Source organism: Eretmochelys imbricata, chromosome 4 (assembly GCF_965152235.1).
Source record: "Eretmochelys imbricata isolate rEreImb1 chromosome 4, rEreImb1.hap1, whole genome shotgun sequence".
Lineage (NCBI taxonomy): Eukaryota > Metazoa > Chordata > Testudines > Cheloniidae > Eretmochelys > Eretmochelys imbricata.
Genome location: NC_135575.1, coordinates 143476099 through 143494802, shown reverse-complemented (window position 1 = coordinate 143494802; position 18704 = coordinate 143476099). Strand labels below are relative to the sequence as shown.

At 54.6% G+C, this 18704-nt stretch overlaps 1 protein-coding gene across 1 annotated transcript in view; it reads right to left on the bottom strand.

Moving 5' to 3' along the window:
• HSPA12B (heat shock protein family A (Hsp70) member 12B) overlaps nucleotides 1-18704 on the bottom strand; it is a 96866-nt gene that overhangs the window by 11938 nt on the left and 66224 nt on the right. The window contains exon 8 of the mRNA XM_077816193.1: nucleotides 8279-8365. Within this exon, the coding sequence (XP_077672319.1) occupies nucleotides 8279-8365 (87 nt within the window). The remainder of the gene's footprint in view (nucleotides 1-8278; nucleotides 8366-18704) is intronic.

Below are 18704 nucleotides of genomic sequence, written 5' to 3'. Positions count from 1 at the left end.
TACACCCCTCCAGCTTATTCTTCCTGGCACTGGTGCACCATGGTCCCATCCCCTTTGGGGCACCTTGCATCCCAGATTGCCACCATACCCATCTACACCTGAGAGGTGCCAAGTGCAGGAGGGGGCTTCTCAGATCCTCCCCTCACAAGCAGGGGAGCACAATCTGCCCCCCAGTAAGTGTCAGAGCCGGACGAGAACCCTGGCATCCTGGAGCCTGGCTTTGACCTCCCTTTCCAGCCCTGCAGAGTCCAAGCCACTGACTGACCCCAGCCGATGAGCCAGCTGAGGTTAGTGGGAAGATTAGATTCCCACTGATATCCATAGGCTCTGGATCAGGCCCTTAAACCCTAAGCTTTTGGGAGCAGGGCACGTCTCTGCGGTTTATGCAGCACCTAGCACAATGGGTGGGGCCCTACCAACTTCATGAGCATGAAAAATGCCTCATGGGCCATGAAATCTGGCTTCCCCCATGAGAGCTGGGTCACGGTATTGCCACCCTTACTTCTGCGCTGCCTTCGGAGCGGGGCTCCCGGCCAGCAGCCGCCACTCCCCTGCCGCCCAGCTCTGAAGGCAGCGTCGCCGCCAGCAGCCGTGCGAGGTAAGGGTGGCAATACCGTGACCCCCCCACCCCCCTCCACAACCGCCTTGCAGCCCCTCCTCCCCGGAGGCCGGGACCCCCACGGGGACAACACCGGGACATTTGGGATTTAAATATCTGAAACCATGAAATATAAGATTTTAAAAATCCTCTGACTGTGAAATTTACCAAAATGGGCCGTGAATTTGGTAGGGCCCTAACAAGGGGGCCTTGATCAGAGCCTGTAGGGGCCACTGTCGGCCCTGCTAATTACTGCTAAGAGCCACCCTGTGACCCGGAGCAAAGCGCCTGCCCCGGGTGGTCTAAGCAACTGCCAGAGTTGCTTTGCTCCCTCCAGGTTGAGCCGTTTGCTGCATTAGAGCCTGATCCTGGGGACCTTGCCCAGCCAATGGGCCTGATTCTCCCTGACAGTAGGGAGACCCCAATGCAGATGGGGCAGGTCACACGGGGACAGGACTCATGCCTACAGGACTTTCCCGCCGGCTGCGCGAGGCTCCGAGCTCGTCAGTTACGTCCACCGGGCTGCTGCTTGTAACTTATGCTGCGGAGCCCCAGACGGGATGGACACCTCTGGAGACAGCTCCCTCCAAGCCAGGGGCTTCCCCCCATGCTCCCTCCGTGGGCCGCTTCTCAGCCTGACCCTGCGGCCCTTCCCTGCGCACAGGCCAGGCGGGGCTGGACTGGTGTTTGCAGGGAGCGTGGAAGGGGCCGTGGAAGCACAGAGCACTTTTCCCACCATCCAGTGACTGCTCCCCCCCTGGCCCTCCATGGTCAATCCTCACTGAATCCAGCACTCCCTCCTGAGCGATGTCAGCGTTCTGTGAGCCAGCCAGATGCACGGTAAGGAGCGATTTCCTGCCAGCAGGGAGCTGACCTCAGCCCTTCCTTCCGAATTCCTCCGGAGCAAGGGAAATCGCTACGCCCCTGAACAGCAGCTTGTCCACTCCAGGGTGCAGCCCCTGCAATCTGCCAGGCAGGAAGGCTGTTGAAGAGAGCAGGCTTCGGGGAGGATCTGGTCCATTCCTGTTGGTAACTGGCACCAAGGGGTCACCTGGGGCCGTGTCCTCATTCCTTGGGCCTGCCTGGGTGCTCAGGGTGGGGTGGGGCGCTGACTCAGTGGTAGGTCTCGCAGCGATGTAGCGGACAGCAGGTGTCGAGTGCAATGCCTGGGAGCCCCCCATGCTACCGGTGGCAGCTGCCGCAGGTTAAAACCTTCCAACACAGAACATGACGGCCCCGGTCCCGCTCTCACTGAAGCCAACCACACAGCTGCCACCGATTGCCCCGGGAAGCCGGGGACAGCCCAGCGCGAGCTGAATGCTGAATATGCCCCCCCCCCCCCCACTTTCCTAGGGGCACGGAAGGGAAAGAAGCATGCGGACGGGGCACTGGAATGCGAGTCTGGACACTGGGTTCTGACCCCAGCTCTGCTGCGGACCCACTGTGGGATCAAGGGCAAATCTATCCAAGGTCTTTATACGGCACCCAGTACGGTAATAGCTGAACACCTCACAGCCTTTGATGGATTTAGCTCCCGACCCCCATGGGAGGCAAGGCAGGGCTGTTATCCGCACTGTACAGATGGGGAAACTGAGGCCAAGAGCAGTGAAATGATTCACAGAGGACATACACTGAGTCATCTGCAGTGCTAGTCTGATTACCGGCCGCGTGTTCTGACCACTAGACCACACTCCCGTCCCGACTCTGGAAAGTCCACTGAAGGCGCCAGGCTTCCCACAGAACAGGCCTAATATGGGCTTGGTGGGCACCGCTCAGGCAGGGAGCTTCACAATGGAGCCAACAGGCAGTGCTGCCGGTAAGAGCCTTTCAGAAGCCCGTGGGTCGCAAGGCCACATGTCCAGGGACTTCCCCGCCCTGAGAGAGACGAGGAGCCTGGTGGCTAAACCAGAGCATAGGATATTAGCAGGTGTGGGTTCCCAGCTCTGCCTCTCTCTGTGACCCTGGGCAAGCTGCCACCCTGCATTGTGCCTCGGTTTCCCCAGTTGCAATCTGGGGTTTGGAAAGTGCGCTGCAGAAGAGCAGAGCGGTGCAATTGCAAGCATGACACCTGGTGGGGTCTCAGATCTTCCTGCGGTTTCCTGTATGCCTGGAGCGAAGGAGGCTCCCAACTCCTTGGAAAGCGCAGGGGACAATTTCCTGCTGCAAGTGCTGGAGGAGCCAACTAGGGGGGAGCTTTTCTTGACCTGCTGCTCACAAACCGGGAAGAATTAGTGGGGGAAGCAAAAGTGGATGGGAATCTGGGAGGCAGTGACCATGAGTTGGTTGAGTCCAGGATCCTGACACAGGGAAGAAAGGTAAGCAGCAGGATACGGACCCTGGACTTCAGGAAAGCAGACTTCGACTCCCTCAGGGAACGGATGGTTAGGATCCCCTGGGGGACTAACATGAAGGGGAAAGGAGTCCAGGAGAGCTGGCTGTATTTCAAGGAATCCCTGTTGAGGTTACAGAGACAAACCATCCCAATGAGTCGAAAGAATAGTAAATATGGCAGGCGACCAGCTTGGCTTAATGGTGAAATCCTAGCGGATCTTAAACATAAAAAAGAAGCTTACAAGAAGTGGAAGGTTGGACATATGACCAGGGAAGAGTATAAAAATATTGCTCGGGCATGTAGGAATGAAATCAGGAGGGCCAAATCGCACCTGGAGCTGCAGCTAGCGAGAGATGTTAAGAGTAACAAGAAGGGTTTTTTCAGGTATGTTGGCAACAAGAAGAAAGCCAAGGAAAGTGTGGGCCCCTTACTGAACGAGGGAGGCAACCTAGTGACAGAGGATGTGGAAAAAGCTAATGTACTCAATGCTTTTTTTGCCTCTGTTTTCACTAACAAGGTCAGCTCCCAGACTGCTGCGCTGGGCATCACAAAATGGGGAGTAGATGGCCAGCCCTCTGTGGAGATAGAGGTGGTTAGGGACTATTTAGAAAAGCTGGACATGCACAAGTCCACGGGGCCGGATGAGTTGCATCCGAGAGTGCTGAAGGAATTGGCAGCTGTGATTGCAGAGCCATTGGCCATTATCTTTGAAAACTCATGGCGAACCGGGGAAGTCCCGGATGACTGGAAAAAGGCTAATGTAGTGCCAATCTTTAAAAAAGGGAAGAAGGAGGACCTTGGGAACTACAGGCCAGTAAGCCTCACTTCAGTCCCCGGAAAAATCATGGAGCAGGTCCTCAAAGAATCAATCCTGAAGCACTTACATGAGAGGAAAGTGATCAGGAACAGCCAGCATGGATTCACCAAGGGAAGGTCATGCCTGACTAATCTAATCGCCTTCTATGATGAGATTACTGGTTCTGTGGATGAAGGGAAAGCAGTGGATGTATTGTTTCTTGACTTTAGCAAAGCTTTTGACACGGTCTCCCACAGTATTCTTGTCAGCAAGTTAAGGAAGTACGGGCTGGATGAATGCACTATAAGGTGGGTAGAAAGCTGGCTAGATTGTCGGGCTCAACGGGTAGTGATCAATGGCTCCATGTCTAGTTGGCAGCCGGTCTCAAGTGGAGTGCCCCAAGGGTCGGTCCTGGTGCCGGTTTTGTTCAATATCTTCATAAATGATCTGGAGGATGGTGTGGATTGCACTCTCAGCAAATTTGCGGATGATACTAAACTGGGAGGAGTGGTAGATACGCTGGAGGGCAGGGATAGGATACAGAGGGACCTAGACAAATTGGAGGATTGGGCCAAGAGAAATCTGATGAGGTTCAATAAGGATAAGTGCAGGGTCCTGCACTTAGGACGGAAGAACCCAATGCACAGCTACAGACTAGGGGCCGAATGGCTAGGCAGCAGTTCTGCGGAAAAGGATCTAGGGGTGACAGTGGATGAGAAGCTGGATATGAGTCAGCAGTGTGCCCTTGTTGCCAAGAAGGCCAATGGCATTTTGGGCTGTATAAGTAGGGGCATAGCGAGCAGATCGAGGGACGTGATCGTCCCCCTCTATTCGACATTGGTGAGGCCTCATCTGGAGTACTGTGTCCAGTTTTGGGCCCCACACTACAAGAAGGATGTGGATAAATTGGAGAGAGTCCAGCGAAGGGCAACAAAAATGATTAGGGGTCTGGAACACATGACTTATGAGGAGAGGCTGAGGGAGCTGGGATTGTTTAGTCTGCGGAAGAGAAGAATGAGGGGGGATTTGATAGCTGCTTTCAACTACCTGAGAGGTGGTTCCAGAGAGGATGGTTCTAGACTATTCTCAGTGGTAGAAGAGGACAGGACAAGGAGTAATGGTCTCAGGTTGCAGTGGGCGAGGTTTAGGTTGGATATTAGGAAAAACTTTTTCACTAGGAGGGTGGTGAAACACTGGAATGCGTTACCTAGGGAGGTGGTAGAATCTCCTTCCTTAGAAGTTTTTAAGATCAGGCTTGACAAAGCCCTGGCTGGGATGATTTAATTGGGGATTGGTCCTGCTTCGAGCAGGGGGTTGGACTAGATGACCTTCAGGGGTCCCTTCCAACCCTGATATTCTATGACTCTATGATTCCACCCCACAACGGTTTGGGGCCAGAATCCTCTGCTTGGTTTTCAACCAGCGCCGGGTGCTAGTTGAGAAACGGGGCTACCCCTGGAAGTTCGGTCCATGCTGTCGCTGCCCAGCGGGACAGGAGCATGCCGGCTTCCGTTAGGTTCCTGGGCAAGTGCCTCTCTCCTGCTCCAGACTAAAGATCTCGCCCCTTGTCACCCTCTCTCCAGCTGTCCCTGTAAGAGGGTCAGATTCTGGTGGAGCAGCTCAGGCAACAGGGGGGGTCTTCCTGCCCCCTCGCCCCCCAGCCGGCCTATCCACGGTACGCAGAGCGCCCTGGGCCCTGACCGTCGCTGCCGGGTGGTGTGTGAAGATGGTTCTCTGCCAGCTGCTGCTGAGCATGAGGCATCGCTGGCCTGCCGGCACCCCCTAGCAGAGGGAGATGGTGCCTCTCCCAAGTGGCTTGGCTCCTTGCTTCCCCATGCCACTGCCCCTCTGCCCCAAGGACTCCCCCACCCAGGGGGTTCCCTGAGGCTGTGCTCTGGCCAGCCTCCTGCTGGCTGTACATATGGGGTGGCTGGGAGTTTCAGCGAGGCGGCCCCAGGTTCCAGCAGCAGGTGCGTATCATCCCCTGCTCAGAGACCGAAGCGCGGCTGAGCTGGCTGGCTGCGCCCTTGCTCTGCTAAGACACGGGTGACGCTGGGAGGAACGGTTGAGCCCCTGCCAGCACCTGCCCTGTGCTGCCCAGGCTTACTGCCCTGGATCTAGCTGTACCCCAGCTGCTGGGGAAAGTCCAGCTAGCCCGGCGACGAGGGCGTCCCATCGGCTCTGCTTGGCACGGGGGTCCCAGCGTCTGCCCGTTCCTTTGGGAGGCAGGGACCTGGCTGGCAGGTGCTGAGCGCATCAGTCCTAATGACTCTCACGGCAGCTGATGGGCTCGCAGCAGAAAATCAAGCCATTTAGTTAGGCCCCTAAACCTGGCGTTTTAAAATGGCGATTCAGGGGGCGTTCGCATCTGCAGTGTTTGCTATATCAACGCTTCTCGCCGCCCTGCTCCTGCTTCCGCGGCCGTCAGGCGGGACCTCATGCACCTTCCGCTGCCGAGCGCGCCACGGTCCCTGGCTGAGGAGTGTTAGGGATCGTTAATTACTGAGCACGGTTGAGCCGCTAGGGATGAAGGCGCTGCGGCTCGGGTCGCTTCGTGTGGCTGCCAGCAGCTCCGGTCCATCTCATCTTCTGGGCTAGCTGTTCCCAGTGGGTAGAACACAGGCCTAGGAAAGGGCTCTCGCCCTGAGCCCATGAGGTGACCCTGGGCCAGTCACGTCCCTACTCCGTGCCTCAGTTTCCCCAGCTGTAAAATGGGGAGAACACCGCCGCCCTCGCAGACGCTAGCTCGTGGCTGCGTAGAAAGAGCTCTGGTGAACTGCAGCATTGGTTTGCAGCAGAGAAGAGACAGGAGTGGGCTAATATCAAGGGGATTCTGTCTTCAGGCTGCCGGCCTGGTGGCTCTCTCTCCTCCAGCCTAGTGTCATCACACAGGGTATCCCCTAAGCCCTGACCTGGGCTCTGTAGTCCAGGAAGGCACTGCTGACCGCATTACAGGCCGTGCCAGGCGACGGTGCAGTGTCCTGGGCCTGGGGGTGAAAGTAACATAAAGGACTTACCGGGATGCCGGAGTCCTGAGCAGGGGGCGTGGCCTCAACCAGAAGAGGCGGGGCCTTTAAAGCCAGATTTAAAGGGCCTGGGGCTCTGGCTGCGGAAGCAGCGGCTGGGAGCCCCAGGCCCTTTAAATCACCGCTGGAGCTACCAGCTGCGGAGGTGTCCGGGAGCCCAGGAGCTCCAACCATGATTTAAAGGGCCCGGGGCTCCCAGCCACCTCTACCGCAGAGGAGCCCCGGGCCCTCTAAATTGCCGGTCTGGGGAAGCCGGTACGTTGGGCCGTGTACCGGCTCTTTCACGTCTGCCTGGGTCTGGGGGCTGCCGGACTGCGCCAGTGAGATGAAATCACCCCAGCCCGCTCCCCTGCCCCCCAGCTGATTGCCACCCATGCCACAGATTCTGCAGTGGGCTGGGCCCGCGTGGCAGCAGAGTTGGGGCCAGGGCCTCTGGACCGACTGCAGAGGGATATTCCCCTTGCTAAGTATAGCACAAAGCTGGCTCCCGGCCTGGGGCAGGCACCAGCTGGATTTATTTAGCTGCAGCTTAAGATCAGCTTTGTGCGGGCGACTGGAGAGAGCCAGGGCCAGCGGGGGAGGTTGCTGATTAGTGCCCAGGGATTTTCCCTCTCCAGAGGTCTCGTGGGCGTTGGCAGGGCTCTCCCTCCTGGGAAGGGAAAGTGGCTCCCACCTGCCTTTCTTTGTCCCTCTGCACCCTGGCAATGGGGGAGCTGAAGAGCAGCTGTGTCTAGAGAAACAGGGAAGCTTCCCCTCAGGGCAGGTCGTCCCATCACCGCCTCCTGCAGGGGACGTCTGTACAGCACCTAGACCCCCCCAGCTGCAGCGCCCTCACCCGGGGTACGGCAAAGCACCCTGCAGACATTCCTGCGCTGCCAGGGGGGGCACTGGGGAGTCACACCCCGGCTCGCTGCGCTCTGACGTCCTGTGTAGACGAGCCCCGCCGGTGTCAGGCCACTGGCTTCAGAGACACTTGGGAAGAGCCCGGGCCACTCCGTATGTCTGTCTCACCTCTCAAGGTCTTTCCTTGGCGCAAGGCTGACACCTTCCTCTGTGTGTGGGGGGGGGGAGGGGGAGCGGGTGGATCTGTTTGCTAGGGGGCTGGCCTGGGACGTGGGAGATTTGAGTTCAATTCCCTCCTCTACCACAGACTCCCTGTGTGACCTGGGGCCAGTCACTTAGTGGCTCTGTGCCTCAGTTTCCCCACCTGTGCAGTGGAGATAATCACACGGCCCTGCCTCACAGAGGCGTGTGAGGGTAAGTCCAGTAAAGATTGGGATGCGCCCAGATACTACGGTGATGCAAGCCATGGACGCCTTAGCCAGAGAGTTGCAGTCAGTTAACAGCGGCATTCAATCCTAAGGGGGGTTATTTGTGGCTGTGTTTGGTCCTGTGGCCAGGGTGTGGAGGCTGCGCTCACGGGGGTCCTGGAAGCGGATCCCGTCCCCCGAGATGGTGGGCTCTGCTTTCGCCTCATTACGAGGGCCCCACCCACTTCCCGTTCATGAACAAACGGCCCCTCCTACCTGCCTGCATTTCGGACCACAGCTCGCCTACCCCCGACTCCACCAGGAAGGTCCTGCTGTGCCGGGAACGCCGGAGCTGCTCTCTGGCTGCAAGGAGAAAGCAAAGGGATCGGGTGTGAGAGGGCCACGGGGCCACGGGGGGTGGCTGTGAGCCGGACAGGCTGTGTGGAGGTCTGACCTTGACTGTCATTCAAACCACCTCTCAGTGGAGTTCGGGGAGTCAGACCAGAAGAGCAAGCAGTGCTGCAGGGCATGGCCGAACTGGGGGCGAACCCAGGGCTGGGCTAGCAGAACGGCTGAGTCGAGATTGCGGGGGGGAACCTCAGGACTGGACTGATGGGGGAGCGGTGGGTTGGGATTGAGGAGCATTGAAGGTGCTGTGTGTGGGGACCCTAAGACTAGAATAATGGGGGGCCTGGGCTGAGAAAGGGGGGCCTCAGCTCTGCTGTATGTGGGAAGCCCAGGACTGGAATAACGGGGGGCTGGAGGGCTGGGATTGAGGGGCATCAGCAGAGCTGTGCGGGGGAGGTTTCCCTATATCTTGCCTGCATCGTGTCTGCCTCAATTGATGCTAATCATCTTTCATTTTTATGGCCTTAAAATCACCCCGAAATTGCCAGATTAAAACCTGCACCAAATTACCCATTGTGTTTTCTTGGGAGAGCGAAATCAAAGCTGCCCTGTGCAGGCGTCACCCAGAACTCGGAGACGCTACAGCGTGATCTGTCAGGCGGCGGTGACAAGGCTGCTGCCCACGCATCAGGGGCCCGAGTTCCTGGCCTGTCAAGCTGGAGTGGGAGACGAGTGGGAGACGGCTCTCGGCCAGCTCAGCCAGCCCACCGGAGAACCCTCCAGGAGCAGCGCAGCTGGGCGGGGCAGGGCTCCACCCCGCAGTGGGTTGGCAGCAGCTGGCCTTGGTGCGGATGTCTGGACGTGCAACGGGCTGCTAGCGAACCATGGGCCGAGCTGCTGGGAGATGCAGGGCAGCATCTTTGTAACAGTGTGATACGTCCGCCCCCATTGTTCCAAAGCACTTAGCAGCCATTGCACCCAAAGGGTGCCCAGGGATCACTTAACCCCCACAATGCAGTCACCTCTGGGGTGGGGCTCGGCTGCTGTTCCGCAGCGCACAGCAACAATACGAGGAAGGAGAATACTGGCAGGGCGGGATGGGATTCACAGTGCAACTCCCTGAGCTGGAGTTTGGCCAGGACACGGGAGTTACTGCCCCATCGATGAACACAGGGCAACCAGAGCTTCTCTTCTGAATGACCGAGCAACACAGAGCCCCACGCGCCACACTGGGGCCTTGCTTCAATATCCACTCAGAGAGCGGAGCACCCCCTAGCCTCTTGGTGAGGTACTGACTGGCTCAAAACTGACAGAGGGATATGGCCCCCCTAGTTACCAGCCCCCCGCATTTCCTCCCAGCCAAGCAATAACTAGCTTCATGCTGCTCAGCTGTAGATCTGACAAGACCAGCAGCTGAGCCACTGCTGGCTTGTAACTCCCGTCTGGTTTGCGCTGACCTCACCTCCTTCCCCACCCCCCGGGAGAGGAGTGGACAGGATGGCGCTGTGGCTCCCATGTTGTTCCTGGGTTGATTGTAACTTTGGGGTGGAGTTTCGCCCCCCGCCTCCGAAGCTCTCATTACGCTGGGGCAGGGAGGAAACACAAAGATGCCAGATAAAAAGCAGGGCTGGCCAAGATGTGTTTGGTCAGCGAAGCCAGGAAGGGCGGGGAGATGTGTGGAGAGGGTGGGGCTGCCTGTCCAGGGGTCTATTTTCGGCTCACTGGGACGTGCTTTTCCCTGTTAGCTCATCAGCTTTTGCCCAAGGATGTAACAACAAACAAGAGGCATGTCACTAAATGCTCCCGCCCCACAAAACCTCTCGCTCTGTAAAACGCAGACACGGATCATGGGGAAGAAACAGGCCTATGGGGTCGGACTGAGCCCACAGCTCTCTGCGGTACATTTACTGCTATTCATTCATTATTATTATTCCGGTATGAATGCCATTGCCTCCCAGCAGCATGCTGAGCACCGTTCACTGAGCACAGACAGGTCCCTGCCTCCAAGATCGTACAGTCTAGAGGCCAGAAGCTCAGCTAGTGTAAATCAGCTTCAGTGGTGCAAGACGGATCTACACCTGTTAAAGCTCTCGCCTTGTATTCACCATTTACGCCTGCTTTGTCCACAATGTCCTGGGCAATGATTCTACCGCTGGGGTACAGCTAGGGTAGGGATACCAGACATCCTGATATTAGGGGCGTTGTCTTATATATGCAACTATACGCCCCCCTCTCCCCCGGGGAAAAAAAAAAGTGTTCTGGTTTTTCACACTCGCTACCTGGTCACCCTAAGCTAGGGTACTTTCTCAGGAGGTAAATATTACAGAGCCTGCAGTGGAAACTAGGGCAATGAGCTGTGTTTAAGCAGCACCGCCCTCTGCTGGAGAGAACCAGAGCTGCTTAGCTGTGTGTCAGATCTTCTATACTTAGTGGAGATTCTCCTTTAGCTCAAGTAGCTTTAACCAGGGCTTTTAAAGCAAGGAACCTGGGTTCTGCCCCTGGTATTGTGAGGAAGTTCTCAGTGGCCATGGTGTCTACTCTGACACTCCTAGACAGTTCAGGATTTGCTCTAATGTCTTGTGGTGTGACTGCGCCTGAAAAACAGGTTGAAAGCTCAGCGGCTCTGAGTTTAACAAGAGGACGGGCAAAATGAAAGCCAAGGGACAAGAGGGAGAGGGACAAACACAAGCAAGCACAGGGAAACCAAAGGCTTAGCTGAGACAGAGACAGTTTAAACTGGAAATTTAAGGCCAGGAAAGTAAGGGGGGGATTTGGGGACGCCCGGGGCAGATTGGAAGGAGAGCAAGAGGTGTTTTTACAGATGAGAGACCTGTAAGAAAAGAGGGTTATGACCATGGGAGACTTTAATTACTCAGATCTTGACTAGGAAAACATCTATTGTCTGCCCAAAGCCGACCAGGTGTCTGGAGATATTAAAGCAAGGCAGGATATTTGCTTCTGTAATGCAGTTTGTCAAACAGCCAGTCAGAGGCTCTTCGGAGGAAATGAACCAAACAGAAGGAAGGCAGAAGTTGGGCGAATAGATGAGCTGGAGATTGTACAACAAGAGGGGAAATCTTGTGGTTAAGACACAAAACCGGCCAGCTGTGCGACCTTGGGCAGGTAGCACCACTGTTCTGTGCCTCTGTTTCCCCATTGGTAGAAGGAGGACAATTCTAGCTGTTTAGCTGGCCACCATGACTATAGCATCTCACAGGCATTACAACAGTAGGTAAGAATTATTGTTCCCATTTTACAGCTAACACCACAGCCCGGCTCTTATCTAGCGCTATTCATCGGTAGATCTCAAAGGAGGGCGGTACCATGATCCCCATTTTACAGACAAGGAACCTGAGGCCCAGAGAGATTAAGTGACTTGCCCAAGGTCATACAGGGAGTTTGGGGCAGAGCCAAGACTCAACTCTCCCAAGTCTCAAGGTCTCCCAAGTCGCAGGCCAGTACCTCCACCACGTGACCATCCCGCCCCAGTGAGGCTGGGCAGACAAGCAGAGCAATATTCTAACGTGCTCTGAGCTCACCTGCGAGAGAGAGACATTACTACGAACTCCTGCTACAGATGAGAAGGAGCCTGGCAGAGCTGCTGGGTAGCTCCGTGTTGCGTCACAGAAGGCGTGACGGACCGGACAGCTCTGGACAAACTCCTCCATCACGCGATGGACCCTGGTGCCCTGTGTCAGATGACACCTTCTGGTCAGGCCAGTGGCCTGTGTCTGGCTGGTTTATACTGAAGCCCACAAATGGCACCCAGGACACAGACAGACCCTGTGGCTCGCACGGCATCAGCGCTGGACTAACCCAGGCCCCAGACAGGCCTGGAATGGAGCGCAGCCTCCGTCGCAGACGGCCACAGCGTTGCTTTCTCGGAGCAAAGAGGACAGCCCTGGGTGACTCTGTTTACCCACAGAGAAGACACAGCAGGCCAGTGGCAGGGCAGGGTCCCTTCCTCACATGCCACCTTCTGCCTGACCTGGAGAGGCAGCCTCCGGGAGTGGGAAGAGCCTCGTAAGCCCATGCCTCTCTGTTGGGACGGCCAGCAAGGGGGCCAGTTAGGACTGTAGACGCTTGGCCTACGGGCCCTGGGCTGAGGCTGGTGCGTGTTCCACAGCAGAGCTCTACCGTAGCCGTGATGCACACATCCAGCTTGCATCTCTTGGCAGGTGATGAGGGAGAGGCCCTGCAGGATGCAGGGCAGACGGGGGCAGGTGTTCTCTGCTTTTCTGTAAGCTGCACTAGGGGAAGGAAGGGGTGGCCCAAATTGCAGAGCTCCATGTGATTGGCGACCTCAGTGTCTGGCCCTACCGCAGTTCCTGAGGACAGACTAGATTCTGTTCTCAGCTACACAGAACTGCAGAGGAACCAGGGCTGGATTCGGTTTCCAGTTATCTTGGGGTAAATCCAGAATCACGTACTGACTGCCACGGGGTTGGAGCCAGATTCTGATCTCCGTAACTCTAGTGTAAATCCAGACTCACCCTGCTGACTTCAGTGTGCGTCTCTCTAATGCTAAACCTGACCCAGGCTCATCTCTAGGATAGCGACGTGATGGAGCGACTGGGGATTTACACTGATTGGATCTGGCCAGCTGGACCTGAAAGGCCAGGCGCACTCCAGCTTGCTCGGAGTTCAGGATAGTGGATCTGACTTTGAACATCCAGGAAACTGCAAAGGACGTCCAGGAATCCGAACCAGACAGCATAACCTAAATGAAGTCCCAAGTGAAGGGGTGGGAGGGGGTCATTCCCAAATAAGAGCCCTGAAATCAGCCCAGACAGTCAGAAAGGAACTGAGCTGTGGGATTTCTGTAAGCAGAGCAGCCGAGCGCCAGCCAAGTACCCATAATGCAGACCAGATGGGGCTGCCTTCCCCCTCTCACACTGACATTATTCGGATTATTTTTTGTTTTGATACGGGAACCCTCTGACCTGGCCTCAGTGAGCTCAGGAAACAGGGCTGGTTCCGTGGCTAATTTCCCAGAGGGGCCACTTGCTGCTTTGGAGAGACACTTTCCCTGCAGCCACAGGGGGCTCTGAAAGCTTTTGCCTTTCAAACACACCCACACCCACACCCACACATGTGCATTCACACACACACACACAAATGCACGCGCACACCCCAGTATGCACTCACACCCACACCCACACGTGCACTCACACCCACACCCACACGTGCACACCTGTGCACACTCACACCTGCACGTGCACTCACACCCACACGTGCACACCCGTGCACACTCACACCCGCATGTGCACTCACACCCACACCCACACGTGCACACTCGTGCACACTCACACCCGCACGTGCATACACACCCACACCCACACATGTGCATTCACACCCACCCACACGTGCACACTCACACCCGCACGTGCACACACACACCCACACATGTGCATTCACACCCACCCACGCGTGCACACTCACACCCGCACGTGCACACACACCCACACATGTGCATTCACACACACCCACACGTGCACACTCACACCCGCACGTGCACACCCGTGCACACTCACACCCGCACGTGCACACACACCCACACCCACACATGTGCATTCACACCCACCCACACATGCACACTCACACCCGCACGTGCACACACACACCCACACATGTGCATTCACACACACCCACACGTGCACACTCACACCTGCACATGCACACCCGTGCACACTCACACCCGCACGTGCACACACCCACACATGTGCATTCACACACACCCACACGTGCACACTCACACCCGCACGTGCACACACACCCACACCCACACATGTGCATTCACACACACCCACACGTGCACACCCGTGCACGCACTCACACCCGCACGTGCACACCTGTGCACGCACTCACACACACATGCGCACACGCCCACACAGACGCACACACACGCACGGGCCTCATTGTTTCGCCAGCGACTGGCCCTCTGGTGCCAGGGCCATGAGGCCTGATGACGGAGGGAGGGTCTCTGGGGCTAGCAGGACGGAGACGAGAAAGGGCAGAAGCCTTAAGAGCAACATGGAGCTTGACGGGAAACAGACACGGGGACGTGGTTTGTGAACCCCGGGTCTGATCCTCAGCAGCCGCAGCCAGTGTGGGCGCTCAGCGCCATTCAGGATCAGGCCCATCATGCCATGGGAATAGGGGAGCTCCTAACCTCTTCTTGCCCCACCCCCCACCTTTGGAGCTTCGCATCTGCCCCCTCAGGGCCCTTCATGGCTCTGCCCTGCCCGGCGTACCCGCTCTTATCGTCCCTGCCCTGTCACTAGGCCACCTCCAGCACCTGCTCCTCCCCAGACCCTGTGACCCAACGCCTCCGGCCCCCATCCGCTGGGGCACAGTAAGGACTCAGCCAGGCGGGGGGCGAGGCTGGGGGGCCACCGGCGAGAGAGGGTTCAGACATGAACGTTGCGGGGACCCAATATAACGCATACACTCACCGCCCCCATATCTACACCTGGCCACGTACAACTCGGACGTGTTACATACACGCAGACACACGAATGCCCCACCCGTATAGACGTAGACAGACGCTGGGAATGGGCGACAGGGAATGGATCACTCAATCATTGCTCTGCTCTGTTCGCTCCCCCTGGGGCACCTGGCAGTGGCCACTGTTGGAACACAGGAGACTGGGCTGGATGGACCTTTGGTCTGAGCCAATACGGCCGCTCTTATGTTCTTATATCACACACACTCTCTCGCTCTCACACACACACACAAATGATTCCTAGCCACCACATTGCCTACCCAGGTCCCAATTCCGAATGGTACTTCAGCACGAGCGGCCCCTTTGATTTCACAGGGACTACACATGTTTATAGCTACACATGTGCTAAAATATCTGACTGAACTGAGGCCAGGTCTGGCCTGTTGAGCTCCACATAACCTTCTTATCAGGACCTCCATGATCCCCCTTCCCCCATGTGTTGGTTACACTCTGTTGCTGTGTCTGGCCTTTGACTTTTCAGGGTCGGGAGTGAGCCTACCTCTGTGTCTGTACAGCACCTAGCACACCTGGGTCTTGATCTCGGTTGGAGTCTCTGGGTGCTAAAACCAGTGAAAATAATGACACATCTCCCATTACCAGAGCTCAGAGTCAGTCGAGGGGGTGGGGATTCTATCTCCAGCAGGTCCCATGCACTGTCGGGTGTAACATCCAGAATTAGCATCACTTCTGATTTGTCTGGAGCTGGCAGTTCATAGATTATAGAGAACAAAACCAGACGGGTCCATTGTGATCATCTCGTCTGCTCTCCTGTCTAACACAGGCCCTGAATTAATGCCTGTTTGAACTGCAACAGATCTTTCAGAAAATCATCCAATGTTGATTTTAAAATTGTCAGTGATAGAGAATCCGTCACAACCCCCGGTGAGCTGTTCCAATGGTTAATTACCCGCACTGTTAAAAATATGTACCTTATTTCCAGTCTGAATTGGTCTAGCTCCAACTTCTAGCCATTGGGTCTTGTTAGACCTTTCGCTGCTATTTTGAAGAGCCCTCCACATCAAATTTCTGTTTCCCTATAGGTACCTATAGACTGTGATCAAATCACCCCTTAACCTTCTTTCTGCTAAACGTAACCGGTTTGTTTCTCACTGTAAGGCAGGTTTTCCAATCTGTCAATCACTCTCGTGGCTCTTCTTTGAGCCCTTTCCAAGTTATCAACAGCCTTTCTGAATTGTGGGCACCAGACCTGGACCCAGGATTCCAGCCGCAGTCACACCAGTGGCAAATACAGAGGTCAAATAACCTCTCTGCTCCTACTCACTATTCTCTCTTTATGCATCAAATGATTGCAGGAGCCCTTTCAGCCAGAGCATCATGCTGGGAGCTCATGTTCAGCTGATTATTCAGCATGACCCCCCCATTTTTTTCAGAGTCACAGCTTCCTAGGATACATCCCCCATCCTGTAAGTATGGCCTTCCTTCTCGTTTCCCTACATCTATGACTTTACACATGGCCATATTAAAACGCATACTGTTTCCTTGCTCCCAATTTGCAAACCTAAACCAGATCTCTCTGTATCACTGACCTGACCTATTCATTAGTTACCACATCCCCAACATTATATCATCTGCAAACTTTATCAGCGATGATTTTATGTTTTCTTCCAGGTCATTGATAAAACTGTTAAATAGTGCAGGGACAAGAACCAACCCCACTAGAAACACACCCAATCGATGACGATTCCCTATTTACAGTTACACATTGAGACCTATCAATTAGGCAGTTTTTAAGCCAAATAATGTATGGCAGGTTGATTTTGTATCATTCTAGTCTCTTAATCAAAATGTCCTGTGGTACCAAGTCAAACATCTTACAAGGTCTAAGTCTATTACACCAACACTGTTACCTTTATCAACCAAACTGGTAATCTCATCAAAAAGACATCAAGTTAGTCTGACAGGATCTATTTTCCATAAACCCATATTGACTGACATTAATTACATTACCCTCCTTTAACTCTATTAATCAAGTCCCTTATGACCCCTTCTGTCCTTTTGGCTGGCATTGATGTCGGGCTGACAGGCCTATAAATATCTGCGTTGTCCTGTTCACCCTTTTTAAATACTGGCACAACATTAGCTTTCTTACAGTTCCTTGGAAATTCCCCAGTGTTTCAAGACTTGTTGAAAATCAGCATTAACTGACCAGCAAACTCCTTGGCCAACTCTTTTAAAATTCTTGGTTGCAAGTTATTTGGACCAGCTGATTTAAAAATATCTAACTTTAGTAGCCGCTGTTCAAACCAAACATCCATCTAGCCTAGTCTCCTGTCTTCCGACAGTGGCCAATGCCAGGTGCCTCAGAGGGAATGAACATAACAGGTAATCATCAAGTGATCCTTTCCATGTCGCTCATTCCCAGCTTCTGGCAAACAAGAGGCGAGGGACACTATCCCTGCCCATCCTGGTTAATAGCCGTTGATGGACCTATCCTCCATGAACTTATCTAGTTCTTTTTAACCCTGTTATAGACTTGGCCTTCACAACATCCTCTGGCAAAGAGTTCCACAGGTTGACTGTGTGTTGTGTGAAGAAACACTTCCTTTTGTTTGTTTTAAACCTGATGCCTATTAATTTTATTTGGTGATCCCTAGTTCTTGTGTTATGAGAAGAAGTAAATAACACTTCCTTATTTACTTTCTCCACACCATTCACGACTTTATAGACCTTAGTCATATCTCCCCTTAGTTGTCTCTTTTCCAAGGTGAAAAGTCCCAGTCTTATTAATCTCTCCTCATATGGAAGCCGTTCCATATCCCTAATCATTTTTGTTGCCGATTTCTGAACCTTTTCCAATTCCAATATATCTTTTTTGAGATGGGACGACCAGATCTGCACGCAGTATTCAAGGTGTGGGTGTACCATGGATTTATATAGAGGCAAGATGATATTTTCTGTCCTATTATCTAAGAGAGATAGATCCCTTTCTTAATGATTCCCAACATTGTGTTCTATTTTTTGACTGCCGCTGCACATTGAGTGGATTTTTTCAGAGAACTGAAGTCAATGACTCCAAGATTTCTTTCTTGAGTAGTAACAGCTAATTTAGACCCCATTTTTTTATAGGTACAGTAGGGATTATGCTTTCCAATGTGCATTACTTTGCATTTATCAACATTGAATTTCATCTGCCATTTTGTTGCCCAGTCACCTAGTTTTGTGAGATCCTTTTGTAGCTCTTCGCAGTCTGCCTGGGACGTAACGATCTTGAGTAGTTTTGTATCATCTGCAAATTTTGCCACCTCACTGTTTACCCCTTTTCCCAGATCATTTATGATGTATCTGGCATTGCACAAGCCACAGAATGAGACAGTGGAAAGAGCTGGCAGTCTAACAGATGAGCACAGAGAAGAGGAGTGCCTTGGGAAAGCCCAGGGTGGCGGGAACCCAGGGCTTCCCTGGTGGTAGAAGAAAATCTTCAGCAAGGATTTGAATGGGGAAAGGGTTTTGTTTTGGCAATCTGCAACTGGTCCTAGCGTAGAAGCAGCAGGGAGCCGGGACTGAGAGAAGAGATGAACCGAGCGGCACGGCTGGTGGTGCTGAGGGGGCTATATTAAGTGGAGAGGTGCAGGCTGGGAAAGCCTAGGGATGTTTTCTGAGAAAGAGAGACTGGTTCTGCCCAGGAGTCCCAAACCAGCCCCTGCCAATGCTGAGCAGCCCCCAGCAGGCTGGCCTGGGACAAAGCTCTCTGGCCTAGCCCTGCTGCAACAGTGCAGAGGAAACAACCCAGGACGTGGCAGCTGGTTCTCCACCACTCTGTTACCACATCACAGCCCGGAGCTGCAGGCCCACCTGCTGTTCCCCACAATTTGGCCATCACCCTCTGCC